The sequence below is a fragment of the Agelaius tricolor genome, unplaced genomic scaffold (assembly GCF_023055355.1).
Source record: "Agelaius tricolor isolate 1412-34295 unplaced genomic scaffold, bAgeTri1.0.p SCAF_8, whole genome shotgun sequence".
NCBI lineage: Eukaryota > Metazoa > Chordata > Aves > Passeriformes > Icteridae > Agelaius > Agelaius tricolor.
In genome coordinates this window covers 38,636,667-38,653,986 of record NW_027269268.1, presented here as the reverse complement: position 1 = coordinate 38,653,986, position 17,320 = coordinate 38,636,667, and the positions used below count along the sequence as shown (strand labels likewise).

Sequence of the window (17,320 nt, the reverse complement as noted above, 5' to 3'; positions counted from 1 at the left end):
TAAAAGCCCCATCCAACCTTGCCTTGAACACTGCCAGGGATCCACAACTTCTCTGAGCACCCTGTTCCGGTACCTCACCAGCCTCACAGTAAAGAATTTTTTGATAATACCTAATCTAAACTTACTTTCTTTCAGTTTGAACCCATTCCCCCTTGTCCTGTCACTCCACATTTTTGGAAAAAGCCTCTCTCCGTCTTCCTTGTAGGCTCCCTCCAGATACTGAAGGCTGCAATCGCATCATCCCAAAGTCTTCTTTTCTACAGAATGAAGCAATATACTCTAAGATGTTATGAAAAGTGGTAGGATAATAAGCCCTTTGAGATTAGCAAGTGTTGTTATTCTATTATTTCTCTAGAGTCTTATAATGATATTATCAGATTTCTAAAGTCCATACCTCTTGGGTGTATTCTCATGGCTGCCAATCTTCACTGACTCCTTCTGCTGCATACTGTTCTCTCTCAGGTCAGAGCTCCTCCAAGGCTCTCCCTGACTGGCTAACCTGCCCCCTTTTATCCCAGTCATCTTCATTAGTTACAGCTGCAGCCCAATTAAGGACATCACAGCTGCAGCCCATCAAGGGCAACCAGGACCTCTGGGGAAAAGCCTCTATACAGATATTCTAATACAATACATTTCCTCTACTATAAGCAAGTAGTGCCATTCTGATAATTCAATAACAAAACCCATCTGGGATGTGGAATCTCTCACCCTACACTAGTTAGCAGTCAGGTTAGAAATTCAGTTCTCTCAGAACTCTACATCTTTTTTCCCCATCCATTAAGCATAAAGCACAATCCTGTACCCTTTCCTGAACTATAGAATGGTCCAGATTAGACATTCTCTATCTAGATTCATTCCTATGCCTGAGCCACAGTCAGAAGAGACATTTGCCAGCTTAAAAGCATTATTTATCTAGATGTTCCCATTAGACTTGTCTCTGAGAAGATCCACTAGTCCTGCACTAGCAGTGCTCAGGCACTGATATCATCTCAAGAAACCTCCCTGGGCAATTCTGGTCTTGGGTTATTAATTTGGTTTATGGATGGATACCTATCTGTTAGAGAGAACTGTGGTAGATCAGTGATTTTCTGCCATCTGTGAACAGATGGATTGAAATTGGGGTGAAGGACCTCAACACATGAAATATCAGCCACCTGGGCCATAAAGTCATCTGCTCTCATAATGCCTAAAAATGACTCAGTGATGTCTTTGTAATATTTGCAGCTGGGAAGGATCCAAGTTCCAATCTTTCTTTTGGCTGACAATGTTGACACAGACTTCAAACCAGGCAGTGATTAAATCTTAGATGTCTGAGTTTGAAAACCCAATATTGCTTTGAGCTGCATTTTAAACTACTAAGTATTCTTTCACCTCTTATGTAAGCAATCCACTTATAATAGCAGACCACTGTCTTGCAAGCAAAGCATTGCAATGGAATTATCTCAAACTGTCAATGTCTGTTTTAACACTTGCAAACATGATCCCAAATGTCTGGGGTGTCTCAAATATATATATTTTGTTACAAGCTTTAAGACTTAATTTTTGGATTTGTTGCTAGAACTAGATGCTGTAACCATAGTGATTACTTTCAGTTGCTAGACTTTGACTCTCCATGAAATGAAGAAGGAAAAGGCTTGGGGAGAGATTTAAACAGTTCACCCAGTATTGAACTGACACCTACTGCTGAATCTACATTGATACCATAGAAAATAGGTATCTTTATGACAAGCAATCTTTGCAGACAGAATTTGAAGACAGAATACGATTAAAAACTGACTGAAATCAGGATTAAAGAACAGGAATTTTTCCTGTAAATACAAAAAGGGAGAAATAAAAACACTGTTCTCACACAGAACACTAATCTTTAACATAACAGATATCCCCATCACAGAAAGGCTTTTCCCAAACATCAGATTGGTGAAATAGAAGAGGATATATGATAAAAAGCAAGTGCTGGGCAGGGACTAAGCTACCATGGTTGCTCCCCTGGAGCTGAGACTTAAAAGCATTATCCATGTCATTAAACTCTGGCAGCTACCATTGCAGCAGACCACAAATGGTACCTATTAAGCCTACTGAACTTCATTTTGCTGTAGCCAAAACCAAGCTATTCTCCCATCCTGTGCTCTTCACATTCTTAGTAGGATTACATTACCTATATACATATTTCTTACAGGAGCCACAAATGTCTTACTCATCTACAGCTATTTCACTGCTCAATACGCCGACATTTTTTGTCTGTTTTATCACATCTGTAATCCAGGGGAGACCCAAGGGTTAGCATTCATCTGGCTGTCTTAGAACAAGAGGGCTGTCATGCTAAGACTTGGTGACCATTTAAAGTCCTGTCTTCACTGTAGCCAGCATCCAATACTATATAAAAATGTACAAGAATTCTCTAACATAGAGAAGTGGAACAATCTTCCCCCCCCAACATTATTTTCATTCTGACCCACAAAAGGGAAGTTATTTTGCCCTGCACCATGCTAATTTATATTCCTCCCAAGATTTATTTACAACACACTTTCGTAAGCCTGTTTTAACAAGTGCAAATTAGGTGTCACTTCTATCACTAAAAATAGCAAACTGAAAAGCATACCAGGGGAGTAATTTATATCACTCAAATTATGAAAAATTATAGGAGATCTCCCTGCAACAACACTGGTGAATGCTGGATATCTACTTCTGGTATTGTGCTCTAGGGTTCAGAGTGGCTGGAAAAGGAGGCAGGACTATCTGCTTCTGATGATCTGCTAACACCAATAGTTAGAGCAAGGTATTCAAGTCCCAGAGCCACTATCTGATTTTCTATCCTTTTCCAAATATAATGGACTATTGCATCTGGAAAGTTTGCTGTAGGGTATGTTAGGAAGTCAGTTTAGTGAAAGGAATGTACTAAAGTGAGAGCAAAGAAAGGCAGAGCTGTCCCTTGTTGTTTCCTAGACTCCATTCTCCACTCCACTCATTAGCTCTATAATTATTGTCTGAGAAGGGTCGATCTTCAGGGAACAGATGTTCATACTATCCTGAGACACCTTAAGATGTTGTAATTAGCTGAAAGCAAGCAGAAGGATAAATTATTTTTGTAGTTCACTTAATTTATTACTATACCCTAACAGATCTAAAAGCCATTCCTGCTATAAATAAGTGAAAAACTACAAAGCCATTCAGATAAAACATATCCATCTGGAGAGTCCTATGACTAGCCAGCATGTTTATCTCTTTGCATTCAGTGTCTACTGATGCAAACCCATTGGTTCTGTAATGATTTAATCAATGTTTATGTGATTAGGCAAATAACAGGAAAAATATAAAAAACATTCATTTTACTAAACCCACTAAACTAGACTTCACCTACACCATATCATCAGGAATCTTAACTGAAGGCACTTGCCATATCACTTCAAAGATTTTCTTGCTGCATGGCATGGTGCTGCATCCTACTTTGTGCTGTAGCTTCACTTGTCTCATTACCTGTGAGGGCCTTAATTCTGCTTAGGAGCCATTAGCCAGAGCTATTTTATCATATTGAAGATCAGCAAGATTCACCACCACTACCACAAAGAAGAAATCCTTCCCATCACCTACACTGTTGCTCATACCAGGAACAATGGCATGACTTGGCCACCTCTGCCATGCACCAAAACATCCAAACAACTGATCTCCTGTCCCAGGAGTTTCCCCTGGTCTGTTTCTCACTATCGCCCCTTTCTTGCTACAGACTCTTTGTAGGTGCAAGAGGAAAAGAGTTATATCTGTCCCATAGGAGTGCTGCTTCACTGACACTGGTTTCCATTTGTGTCCACAAATACCTCATTTATGAACACTGTCTTCAGAATGGCCAAGCCTTCTGGACCTCTACACTTCATGGTGCTCTGATAACAGCACCTGTGATTAGCTCTGCAAGAAGTTAAACCAGTCCTACAAAAAGCTGTAGGTGAGAAAATACCACACTTCAGCTTTGAACAGTAGTGTCACAAGCCTAACCTTCACAGTTTGGCCAGCTGCATGTGGAACATCTCTGGCTAAATACAAGTCTATTTTAGTTTAAAATTAGTCTTACTACACAGTAGAGGCATTAAGAAACAGAAAAGCAGTCATATTTGTAGAAGGAGGAATAAATGCATAGGAACAATGCCTGTTTCACTATGAAAACACAGTGAATTTCCATTCCTGTCTTGGACTGAAATTGTCTAATTTGTGAAACAGTGAAAACTTACCAGTAACAAACAGCAGTTTGCTTCTAAATGGAAAAATATTCATGAGGACTTTTAGTTGACGCAGTTAAGGCTTTACAATGTCTCCAGAAATTAAAGCCTCAGAAGAAAATATTGCTTGGCCAACAACCCATGGATTTAAGATCCCTCAGCCCTCAATAGTCCCTCTAGCATGTATCGTATCAGTTGCAATAAATTCAGGACACACCAGATTTATGCCATCTGCATCAGTGATCATCAAGTACGGGTCACATAGATGTTTTAACTTTATCCTTTGTAGTGTGACACAGCTGTCTCTAGAAAGCATCAAGGGAAGTGAAGCTGTGTGCAGAAGAACTGCTATGTGTACTTCTCCTGACCTTTCAAGATGGACCAAAAATGAATATTTCAGAAGCACAGGGACATGTAAAAAAACCCAGACAACAACTCAACAAACTAACTCCGTGCTTCTGCTAGCAAGGTTCCTTCTGCCCCTCTCAGAGGTTACCATGCTGGACAAACTTTACAACAACATCTGAATATTCTGTATAATCTCTATTGTTTCTTTTTTTTTTCCCAAGTTAATGAATGAGCAAACATAGCCGAGGTAATACTGAAACAGTTGACTGGCTGCTGGGCTCCTGCAGTATTTTAATACTGTGAAAACAGTAATAAACTTACCTAGCAAATATAAGAGAGTAGATAGGCTATTAGATGCCAACCCATGAGATGCTTGGGTGTCCAGTCTTTTGAGAAGGGTTGGTGCAACCCTGGCAGTAGAACTGAGCTGCTTCTGTTGCTCTGACTTGACACTGTAGAACAGCTGTACACAGCTACCAAACCTGCTCTCAGCTGTAGCCCCACACCTGACAGCACACTGCTAACCATTCTGGTTCACCCTGGCCTCCTCTGACTAGAAAACACAAAAATTGCCTTGACTGAGGAGACTAGTACATGAGTCCTGTGATCTTTCACAAGATCCTTTCGTTTTTCCTGCCTTGTTCTTGGGACTGTAAATCCCACTCCAGAGCTGTAGTTTCACAGCTGCTCTGAGCTGCTCTGCAAAGCTGCTTTGGCTTTGTCCTTCACTCTTAGTTGTCCTTTCCTGCCACAGAACCAATGCTTGGATAGCCATTGGTGGTGGAGACAGGATCAAGGAATTTACCTACACAGAAAAACACCATGCAAAAATAGTAATGACAAACTTCATCTCTAATCTGTGTTCCTTCCACTTCCTAACTAGTTATTCAAATGTGTGTGGTCACACAGAAAGGGATGGAAGTAGCAGTTGTCTTGGGCTTCACTGAGGTGGAAGCCTTCTGAAATTTCAGTCTCCGAGAGAGGTTTTACTGCCCTAAGCATTAAATAAAACTGATTTTGAGGTTTGCTTTATAAATAAAGTCATTTACATGAAGACACTCTCCCGGATTTTCAGTATATTGGCACCAATCCCAATATTTTGCACTAAGCTACTCAATTCCTCAGATAATTACTAATCCCATGTTCTCCTTAGTTACATATTTTGCAGAAAAGAGAGTCTGCACCTCCATATCCTAATAAGTACTCAAGAGTATTAATCAGATGCTTTCCAACTGACTGATGAGTTATTTGCTCTTTCATGGGGTTTTTTTCATCTCCTAAAATGTCTACACATACTATACAGTATTTTGAAATGTTGGTTCCCATGAGACTGGCAAAAGCACTGCATATGTAGGGTTTTAATCAGATTAATCATATTAAATTGGCCAGTGCCATTAATTACCCAACTGATTCTGCTGTCAAAATAAAAATAAAACAAAGTCCTTTACTATCAACACTCTGCATTCTGCTTTGCATTCTGCTCTGAGGATTTAGTGTCAACAATACATGCATTTAAAGGCAGTCGGATTCCCTGCAAAAGCCGAAAGCAAATTTTCCTCAGAGAGCCTACATCAGTGTTGTATACTCACCAGCTGTGATGTTAAATTATCATGTAAGCAGCTTAATAATATTTAAATTATGCAGCTCATGAGAAATCTCATGAAGGGCTTTTCCTCAAGCTGCCTTTTGTTGAAACATCCCCGATGAAAAGCTAGTATTTACAGCACATTTGGTTTGCAGTGATCCCAAGATGACAGAATTCAAGATCTGGAGGATAGCTGAGACAGTGAGCAGTGGAGTTAAGACTCAGGACATCAGGACAGTAGAATTTGGCTTATTTGGGTAATTGCTAAGTAAAATTTCCCAGCAAGCAGTCATCAAGCAGAAAGAGATGAGGCTGAATTTTTAAGAAAACCAGGAACAATCCACTGTTTCATGCAAGAAGGCCAGAATTTCATTAGCAGAACTGCCAGGTTTAGACGGAAGCCCCTCCATGAACTAAAACACAGATGGGAGCATACAGGAAGAGGAAACAAGGCAACAGAACTGGCAAGGAAACTAGAAAGAAGAATTACTGGTCAGATGGCTGGAAATGAGAGGAAATGGAGCTGCCCTCTATGTGAGAAAACAGCTGGAATACTTGGAGCTATGCCTCGGGATGGATCAGAAGCCAAACAGCAGTTTATGGATCAAGATTAGCAGACAAACCAATATTGTTTGGCCTTGTATTGTGGGTATCTACTATAGACATCCTGGCCAGGAAGAAAATGCAGATGAGACTTTCTTCCAACAACTGGAAGAAGTCTTATGTGCACAGGTCCTGTTCCTCATGGGACACTAAACACTGTTGTATCTGCCAGAAGGATGATACAGGAGGGCTCAGGAAATCTAGAAGACTTCTTGAACACACTGATGACAGCTTCATGGTAACTGAGAAGCTAACAAGAAAACATGATCTGCTAGACCTTGTAGTTACAAGAATAAAAAATTTGTCTGAGATAAGAAAGTCAGAGGCAGCCTTAGTTGCAATGAATATGAAATGGTAGAATTCAGGAATCTGGGAGGAAAGAAAAACAACAAAAAGCAGGATCACAGCCCTGGATTTCAGGTGAGCAGCTAAGGCTGCCTTTGACTTTCATGTTTCAAATTATCTTTCAATCTCAATGAGACCCTTCCAACCTAAATGAGTCTTTGATTCTGTGAAGCATAAAAATATTGTTTCGAATCCTAGTTGGACATGACAGTAAAAAGAAACAGGGCAACAAGAAAGGCTTCTCTAGTTACATTAATTGTAAAACGAAGATGCATACAACATGGGTCAAAAGATAATTAGGAGTTCACTGATAAGAATTTCAAAACTGCTGCCAGCCCTGGTGAAAAACATGTGTCATTGAGAAGGTCTCTGGTGGTATGAAAAACAGCAAACATTATACCCATCTCTAGGTCCAGTGAGGAAACTCAGAATTCAGCAGGTGGAAAACTCATGGATTAAGCAGCAGCTGAATACAAGCCACAAAGTGCACTTTCATTGTGTAGACTGTATGCTAAGTGACAGTGCCAGGGATATGGGCAGCACAGAGGGAATTTACTACCCTCCCATATTCTGTAATGGCACAGCTGCACTTTCAACAGTGTCTCCCATTTCTTTCCTGATACTGAGGAACTGAAAAGGATCTAGTGAAGAGGTATCAATGTGGCCAGGGCCTTGAGCACAAGCACAAACCTCTCAGGAAAGACATTGGAGCTTGCCTTGCTTCAATTGGCAAGGAGAAAAGCCAAAGGAAAACCTCATGGCAGCCTTCAATGTCCTGAAGGGAAGATTGCAGTAAAACCACTTTCAGTAGTGGAAGATGAAATAATGAAGGGCAGCAACTACTAACTTCACTTACGGAGGGTCAGAGTAGATGTCAGGAAAGATTTACCATAAAGGTAGTGCTGCACTGGAAGAGTCTGCCCACAGATGTTGTGGAATTCCCATTCTTGAGGGTCTTCAAGATTTTCTAGACAAATCAATATCTCAACCTGACACAGGTTGGTGACAGTCCTGCTTCTGACAGGAGATTCGACTAGAAATTCCCAGAGGATTTTGCAACCAGCACTGTCACTAATACCCTTAGTGTTATCCACTCTAAGAGCAAAATACCTCTGCCTTGGCTGTCATTATAAAGGAGAAATGTCATGGTGTTCCTCTATCCCTGGTTTCCAAATACAGCACAAAATGTGAATATCAGTCTGACTTATGATTTATGGGTTAGAATCCTGTAAAGCAGTCAAGGTGCCAAAAATATACAGAAAAAATATCTCTGGCCACATAAGTCATCATAATCATGACCATTTTATAGAACACTATTCAATCATAAGTCTAATGAGCAATGAAACAACATTGTCCTGAGCATTTAGGGAAAAAAAAAATAGTAGTTACATACAAAGCTACAGAGCAACCAACCAATTAAAAAATTAATTTAAAAAACCACCAAAAATACCCACTCACACCAAAAAAACCCCAGTAAGGTATACACAAGTTTAAAGATCTGGCAGCAGCTATGTAATTACTGTTTCTATTCCAGGTAGAGACACTGACTCATCACATGTCACTTTGACCTCCATCTGCTTCACTCAAAACTAAAGAGACTTGATATAGTAGATTGACAGTTGAGAACCAGGCAGGAGGAATCAAATAGAATTCAATCACCAGACCCATAGAAGTAGAAATAACTCTGGCTCCTAAATGGGTAAAAAATAAATTTTATAAATATATAAAGGTATTAAAAAAAACAGTTGCTGTTTTTATAAAGTTAGCCCAACCTCATACTAAGATATATGTATCTTCCCTCCTACATTGTTAAGCATCTTCTGGAGCCAGAGTCTAGCTATGGTTGGCTGTCCTTATTTCTGATTTCTTACTTTAAAGTTTTACCGAGCTCTTAGCAGTGTGTCATCCTCCTTAGTTACACAGCACACTCTGTAATACTCATAGTTCACTTCTGCTGAGCTAGATGGAAATGGCAAAGGAAAAAAATAATCAAGTGTTTCAGCAACAGCCATTGATAGAAAACAAGCTGCTTTCCAATTATCTTGCTTATAGGTGGCAAGGAAAGTGGTGTTTAATTAATTCTTCACTCTTCTACAATGTTTTTCCTTAATGGGAACTTGAAAGTGCTGCACCCTCCCAATTATCTTTGGCTTAGTTTGCTTTAGTCCTCACATGACGTTCCATGTGATAGACCCTCAGAGCTCATCTATGCCCAAGTCATGAGCCAGTCCTCCAGTCAGTAGAAAGCCATCTAAATACAGTCCACACAGGAAGATGGGAAGTACAGTTTTCACGTAATGCCCAGTCCTACTCCTTTGATGTTTCATCTCTAGGCTGGATAAAACAAAATTAAAAAATCACAAAATCGTTTAGGTTGGAAAAGACCTCTGAGGTCACATTTTCCAACCTTTGACTGATCATCACCTTGTCAACCAGACCAAGGCACTAAGTGCCACATCTGGTTGCTTCTTGAACACCTCCAGGGATGGTGAACCCCCACCTCGCAGCACAGTCCTTTCCAATGTTTAACAATCCTTTCTGTGAAGAAAATCCTCCTGATGTCCAACCTGAACCTCCCTGGTTCTTCCCATGTTGCTTACTGGGTGAAAAGACTGTCTATTGCCTTTCGGGTAGTTGTAGAGAGAGAGATAAGGTCCCACCAAGACTCCTTCTCTCCAGATTAAACAACCCCATGTCCCTCAGCTGCTCCTCCTATGACTTACTCTCGAGACCCTTCAACAGTTTTGTTGCCCTTCTCTGGAAATGCTCCAGCACCTCAATGTCTTTCTTGCTGTGAGTGGCTTAAAACTGATCACAGCACTTAAAGGTGCAGCCTCACCGGCTGAGTACAGGAGGACAATCACTGTCCTGATTCTGCTGGCCACACTATACTTGATACAGGCCAGGATGCCACTGGCCTTCTTGGCCACTTGGGCACAGCTGGCTCATGTTCAGCTGCTGTCACCAGCATCCCCAGGTCCTTTTCTGCAGGGCCACTTTCCAACCACTCTGCCCCCAGCCTGTAGCACAGCCTAGGGCTGTTTAACCAAAGCATAGGATCTGGCATTTGGCCTAACAAGACCTCACAACTTTTTCTCCTACAAAAGTCTCACATCTATAAACAATCTGTAATTTTCTGGTGGAAAACATGATCTCTGCAAAACTGAAGTTTGCTGTGTGAAAATTCTGATCCTGTTAAAGAACACCAAACAGCTCCTGTGTGGAAAATAGAAGGGGTTTATCCTGTTGTCATGGAGTCCTAGCTTTCTCTTCCATTTTCCCTAACATAAGTGTAGCTCACAAGAACCATGGCCTCCTGTGAACCAGGCCAGGGAATACTGAATAATTTGAGTACATGCTCCCTCTCCCATCTTCCCACTAATTTGGATAGAAGAGGAGAAACTGGGTAACATATGCTGCGTCAGTCTTCATTGAAAACATCCACAGGAACCCTGAACTGTGTCCTTAGAAAGAAAGGCAAGTACAAATGGCCCAGTACTGTGCCCCCTAATTCCCTGGCTTCCTTGCTTGGCTGGACTGGAGACTTAATAAAGAGATGCATCTCCCCTAACATTCTTAGAAAAGAATATGAGTAGAACTAGTATATTCTTCCTCCTTAGTTTTAGCTAAAATTTTTTCCACTAATTTCTGTGTAGTATCTGGAATTGAGCATCAGGGGCAGGCAAGAGATGGGGAAGAACCAAAAACAGCCTGCACAGAAACAAGCAAAAAAAAACCCAACACAAAGCACACGCAAATTCCAAACATAAACCCAAAATCCCACATCACCATTTGTGTTCTCTTATCATAAAATAGCTCTTCTGCAGGTGAGGATATAGAGCTTCCCTTGGAGTTCCAAGGTAGGAAAATTAACTTGCTGAACAACTAACAGCTGCTTCTGATACATTAGCACAATTTTTTACAATTTGCAAATTTATATATTCGCCATTCTTTCAAAACTCTGCCCTTCCTATCCTTGTATCAGATAAACATGGAAAATGCTCTTACCCAATTAATAAGTGTTTGCAGTCACAGCAAGATTTTCATATATTGCTTTTCTGCATTTATGGCATTATTGTTGTCAATATTTATATTCTGATTATCACTCCATATTTAATTTTAAATTGCAATTCCAGTTACATTTGTCTTGATTGTTATAAGGTATCTGATTTTCATTGCATCTCATTTTCTTTGAGGCTGACAGATACTGTATTAGTGGGTGGTTCCCAAGGATAAAATTTAAATTCAAGATTATTTGGGTGTACAGTGTTTGTCCCACAACTACCAATATACACTGCTGTCTATTAGAAGTATGACTTGGTGCACTTCATGTATTCATTTTGCTGCACAGTGCCTTCATGTGCAAACTCATGCAGACAGCTAATGTCTGATTGACCTAGAACAGCTAAATATTCACAAAATAGTATTTGATTTGCTAACTTTCGCTAATAACTGCATCCACATTATTTACTTTTTGCTGTTAAGACTTTCAGAGTGTGCTTTGATATTCAGTTATTACTTAAATATATCACAATGTGTTAACCTGCTGTTCAGTTCATTAAATGATAACAGAGCTTAGATTAAGGCCACCTTGGAAAAGGGAAAAACACAAGGTCTTTTAGACCACCAAGCTGAACATTGCATATGAAAATATTCCCTATTTTCTCCTTAAAATATGGACTTTGTAAAAGAAGAAACAACTAGCAGTACAGCAGACATGTGAACTCATCTTTTATTCTGCCAGAATCCATAATTCAGCTGATAAACACAGTGAAGTTCTAGTTCTGTGTCTCTCAGAAGGTTAGATTATAATATAGCAATGTATTCCACATTATATTCTGCTGTACTGAACTGGTAAATCACAGAGTAGAAATGACCAGCAAATCCAAATTCTTCAGTTATTTTAATGTATCTCTTCTGGTTTCAGAGATCTACAGAGGTTTAACAGGAAAGGAAAAAAATGTGTTCTTGCCCTTACATTATCTATTTTTGTTCCACCAAAAAATTTAAAAATAGGAGAAAAAATAGAATTAAAAAAGGAATTATTATTGTATGGTAACTCTTCTGTCTATTCCTTACTGGCACTCTAAATTGTTCATGTGACCTCAAGTACAATATACTTCAATGGTCCATTCATTTTCTTTACTGAGAAATTTATACTGTGAGGCTTGGTGCCAGTATTTATCTATTAGGTTTCTTAAATTCAGACTATGAAATATCTTTCAATTTTGAGTAAAATAGACTAGTTTCTCTTATATTTTCACAGAACTTCTCTTAACTAGGACTAGCATGTATTTTTCTTAGCAACCTAATGCACTTTATTAAAGCACTGGTAAAGATTTACTTATAAGTTATAGTACACATCTGCATACACACATTTACAAATTTCTAGTTTGATACAAAGAAATAAGAAATTTGCATAATTACTAAGAGAAAAAGATCTCATACTAGTAAATCAAATTTTTTCATGGAAAAAGGGAAAGTAGATCAGATGCATAAACAGCACTATTAAATCTACTGAAATATCATGATTTTTCAGCAGAATTACAGATTTTTTTAATTATGAAAAGTAAAGTTCAGAAAAAAACTGTTCAGTGTGTTTCTATAAAACATGAATTGTTTTTAAAAACAAATAATTTGAAAGAACAGTTAGCTGCAGAAACAGATTCTCTTTTTTAATTTTACATTGGTCTCTGCTTCTTAAACTCATGAATAGAATTTTTTAAATATAAAAGTTAAATACAGTGTGATTTATTTTCATATCTAGACTTATGCTTGAGATCTTGGGAAGCTTTCATAAGAAGCTAAAAAAATTCTGCAGCCAATTACCACTACAGATGTGACAGATTCAGAAATTATTCATATAGTCTAGAATTTGAAAGCACAAAATCCCCAGCAAATTTTACAGGGTAGAAGACAAGTAGTCCTTAAATCCTCACTTCACTCACACCACTGTACTATATAAAAAATAATACAAGAACCTCCAAGATGTGGCTGGCCATATGGTTTGCCAACATTTAATACTTCACAGATGAGAGATAAGAAGGGTAAGGCTGTATTCCATTAAAAAACAATTAGAAATTTTATAACTACAAAATTGGGGTTGTTATAGTGCAGCTGTAATTTGCTTTTCATTAAAACAGTCTTTGACTATGCTTTTTAAAATATGAACTTGCTGCAACAGGGACTCTCACAATCGTGATATCAGACTATTTTTCTTATTTAAATACCAAATGAGTAATACCTCCACGTACTGAGGAATGGAAAAAAAAAATAGATAATTTGCTTAGTTAGGAAACCCTGAGATTCCTTTAGGATGAAGCTCAGATTTTTTTTTCCTCATTAACACTTGCAGGCTTGCCACATACTTCTCCATAGTACAGCACAATTGCAGACCAGAGGATCACTCTCTCTACTCTGGTGTTGCCAACAGCAGCATTTTGTGTAAAGCACAAATGTTGGATGAAACAAATTTTTTTAACAGACTATGATGCTAAAAATAGCAACTCAACTTCTTCTAGTAGTCATAGCTAAGAGACAGAATTTCTTTAGCTCTCACATCCTTTAAGATCTCTTGTAGCTTACTGTGGCTATTCTTCTCCTGATTGAGTTTTGAGAACCATTGCATAGACACCATTCTCAATTGTTTGGTTTTCTATGGAACAGCATAACAATTCCACAAAAGCAGCCTTAAGGCCTAGGGAAAATATAAAGAAAGGCAAGAAGGAGAAAAGATAGTTATGTATAATCAGAATTTCGGTTCCATCTGTGCTGCAGGCTACATAGGCTCTGCTGGATCAGGCAGAAGAGGATAGCAGGTGCAGCACTGAGGGTTTGAATTTTATCAGTCATCTATGAAAGCTTTTCTATCTAAAGAGATTTTAAATAGGGCAGGTTAGGAAACAGATAAAATGTATGAAAACTGCACCAGAATAGTGGTGGGGGCTTATGGGGTATTTGTGGTGTTTGGTGGGGGTTTTGTTTTGTTCTTTCATGTTTGGCTGATTTTTGGTTTTGTTTTTAATTTTTTGATTTCTCTCATCCAATTCCCAACTGGTTTTTGTATATGTGTAAGAGTAAGGGTAAACTTCTCTTTAACTGATGCTTCTAACCCACCTCTATTCAAGTTTTACATTCAAAAACTTGCCTCCTTAGTATTCCTGCTCCTCTGTACCCTTATTTAAATTAAATTACCTACTCAGCAAAATGCAGCATATATCTCACTGCATTACTTTGTAGTTCCAGGCTTGACCAGCATGGTGTGAAAAGGAAAGATGTTCTGACCTCCTCCTAGTGACCCGGGCCAGCAAAAAAACTGAACAAACCTTCAGCATACAGCCTCTTGTGTCTGTTGTGGGTAACAACCAATTTGCAGGCCTGAAAAGGGGTGTATCTACAAAATCCTTGCGAATCTGGGGTCTGTGTTCACAGTGGATGTAATTATCCTATTGTATATAACCACTGATCCTCAATCATGATATTTCATCCATAAAGAAAAAGCCCAAAGAAAACTACTGGCCCAGGACAAGGAAGAGCAGTATTTTTATTAACAACTTCCACTGGCAAGTCTGTATTATAGCTCTGTTGAATGTGACTTTTCAGGTAGAAAGTCTTTTTGAAAAGTAACTCTGCTTTGATTTCATGGCAATGATACAGTCTTAAGAAGCCACTATAGATGAAGAGCACAAATTGTATCAGACAGCTTTTATGCTGCTTCTTCAAGAATTAGAGTCCAGGCTAGGATTTGTGACAATGACAGAGGTAAGGTTTTCTATCACATAAAAGAAAATCTTACTCCTGACCGGACCAATTTTTTCAGTAATAGCTATGATTTGGATGCACTTCTACCATAAAAACATGTGACAAAGTGGCCTGTCACATGAAAACAGGGCTGGGGGAGGAGATGAGGAAGAGAGAAACTAATAGTCCACATACTGCTGTTCTACTCATCTTTTAAGAACTCCATGAGCTACAAAGTACATGGGTTTTTCCACTTGAAAAAATTGACTACCTTTAAAATCATCAATTTCCCAGAAAGATATATACAAGAGAGTAAATCAGACTATAAGCCTTTAGAAAATTTCTTTTCAGACAAAATGAAAGCTGAAAGGCTCCATAAATGGTGTTTCGCTGGAGTTATAACATGATAGCCAAGTTGTTGACTTTCTGTACAGCAAAATCCAGTTGGCAAGGACAGAAAGCACTGCATTTCCCAGGCTGAGACAAGATATGCCTGGCTATCTGGAGTCATTACATCTGGCAACTCCAGCAGAGGCAGAATGGGAAGTTATCCATTATGTTCTGAGCTTGTATTTGCTCTTTCTGAGGAAGGCTAGGCCTTTCTGGATTGTGGGGAGAATCTTTCAGGGTGAAAGGAGGGAATATCAGAAGCAGGGAATATCAGAAAAATATCCTAAGTGCTATGCAATGCTATTTGGCTGAGCTCAGCTAAACACACATATTTTAAAAAAGAAAAATTAGAAACCAAGTTTGATCCACAGACTGGAGACCCAAATGTGCCATTTATTCCCTCTGGGTCAAGAGATCACGAAAGCCTGCTGTAGTCACTGCCACTGGTAATGACACTAATATGAACAAGCCAAGATTCATGATCATGCCTAATGGTAACAATGCCTTGATGATCCTTAAATTTCCTATTGCTACTGATATTCAGTTACTGAGATTCATCCAAAACTAAACTTCTGGTCAGTCAATCAGTATGAAAATACAAAAAACCCTTCTTGTTTCTTCCCTAGGACTACACCTTGACCATGTACTTTCAGCAGTCCTGGAGGGATAAAAGGCTCTCTTATTCTGGAATACCTTTGAACTTAACTCTGGACAACAGAGTGGCCGACCAGCTCTGGGTGCCGGACACGTATTTCCAAAATGACAAGAAATCATTTGTCCATGGGGTGACCGTGAAAAATCGAATGATCCGACTCCATCCAGATGGGACAGTCCTTTATGGCCTACGGTATGTTGGGCATTTTAATGTCTGTGCTGGCAGAAGTGCTGGTAGAATCAGTGCCACTTTCCTGTGCTTCTTTCCTGGTTTCTCATGTATGAGTCAGCACATGCTCCATTTAGTCAACCACAACACACTCAAGGATTTTCCACAGAGCAGCAACACTACCTTTAACAGCTACAGCCATAGCTAACGAAGCCTAATGCCTCTTTCTTCCAGCTCTTCTGAGTGTTAAAATAGTTAATAGTTAATAGTTAAAACTATTAAAGAGTTCCTCATTATGGCTCCCACCTGGTAATCAGTCACAGCTCACACAAACACTTCCTTCCTTCTGAAATTTCTCTTTAGGACAATGGGAATTTAAGATTTGAAGTCATTTGAAGAAATGTGATATTTGGTAGAGAATACAAAGGAGATATTTGTAGATTTGCATAAATTATTTAAATATTATCTGAATGCCTGAGTATAAGGTCTCAGGGTGCAGCAAGGCCGAGTTTTGCCAGATGGGCCCATAAACACTGACAGCATTGCCATCACCAGCTGCATGCAGGAAGAGATGCTGAGCTGTCAGGTCTTTTTCACAGCTCAAGCTGATGCACCATGTTTTCCCCAAGAAAAGGCAGCTGTTTAGACACATCTGGTGAACAGACTTTGGCCTGTAGTTGTGAGTAAAAACACATGTAGTGTCCCCATCCCACAAGAAAGCTCTAACCAAAGGCAAAAATAACAAATGAGCAGAAGATAAAATGAAATTAAGAAACATTAAAATTTTCTTCCTGCAACAGATGGCAGTTATTGCACTAAACTTGCATCTGTGGTCACTTTCCTCATGGTAATAAATATGCTTCTGTCAGCCTTTAGGTTACCTTTAATTCATGTAAGCATCAATTTTTTCATATTCCAGGTGACATATATGCCTTGTAAGAAACAAAACATGAGAAAACACTGCAGAAAATACTTTTAGGTAAAATTCAGCATTCAGAGATTTGAGCACAGTTCCAATCTAGTCTCACAAGCAGAAAAGAAACTGCAGCATATTACCTTGATTTAGCATCTGTGCAGTAGAGAGCATGAAGACAGTATCACCAAAGCTCTCACATGGGTTGTGACCTGTGAGTTTCATTTTCTTTGCTGAAGACAGAGCATTGGCCTAGCATGTCTTGAACAAGAAAAACAACACCAATTATGCTGCAACCAGAGTCTGAGTTCCTCACAAATTAGTCAGAGTCTTTAACCATATCTCAAGGATGATTTAAATGCTTC

The 17,320-nt window shown here is 39.1% G+C and overlaps 1 protein-coding gene across 6 annotated transcripts in view; it reads left to right on the top strand.

Annotated features, from left to right (window-relative positions):
- Nucleotides 1–17,320, top strand: part of GABRB1 (gamma-aminobutyric acid type A receptor subunit beta1) — a 108,636-nt gene that overhangs the window by 45,640 nt on the left and 45,676 nt on the right. For all 6 annotated transcript variants that reach the window (XR_011680014.1, XR_011680013.1, XR_011680012.1 and 3 more), the window contains exon 4: nt 15,846–16,066. Coding sequence is in view for 1 of the 6 variants with exons in the window: in XM_071432448.1 (XP_071288549.1) it covers nt 15,846–16,066 (221 nt within the window). In the remaining 5 variants the exon portion in view is untranslated. The remainder of the gene's footprint in view (nt 1–15,845; nt 16,067–17,320) is intronic.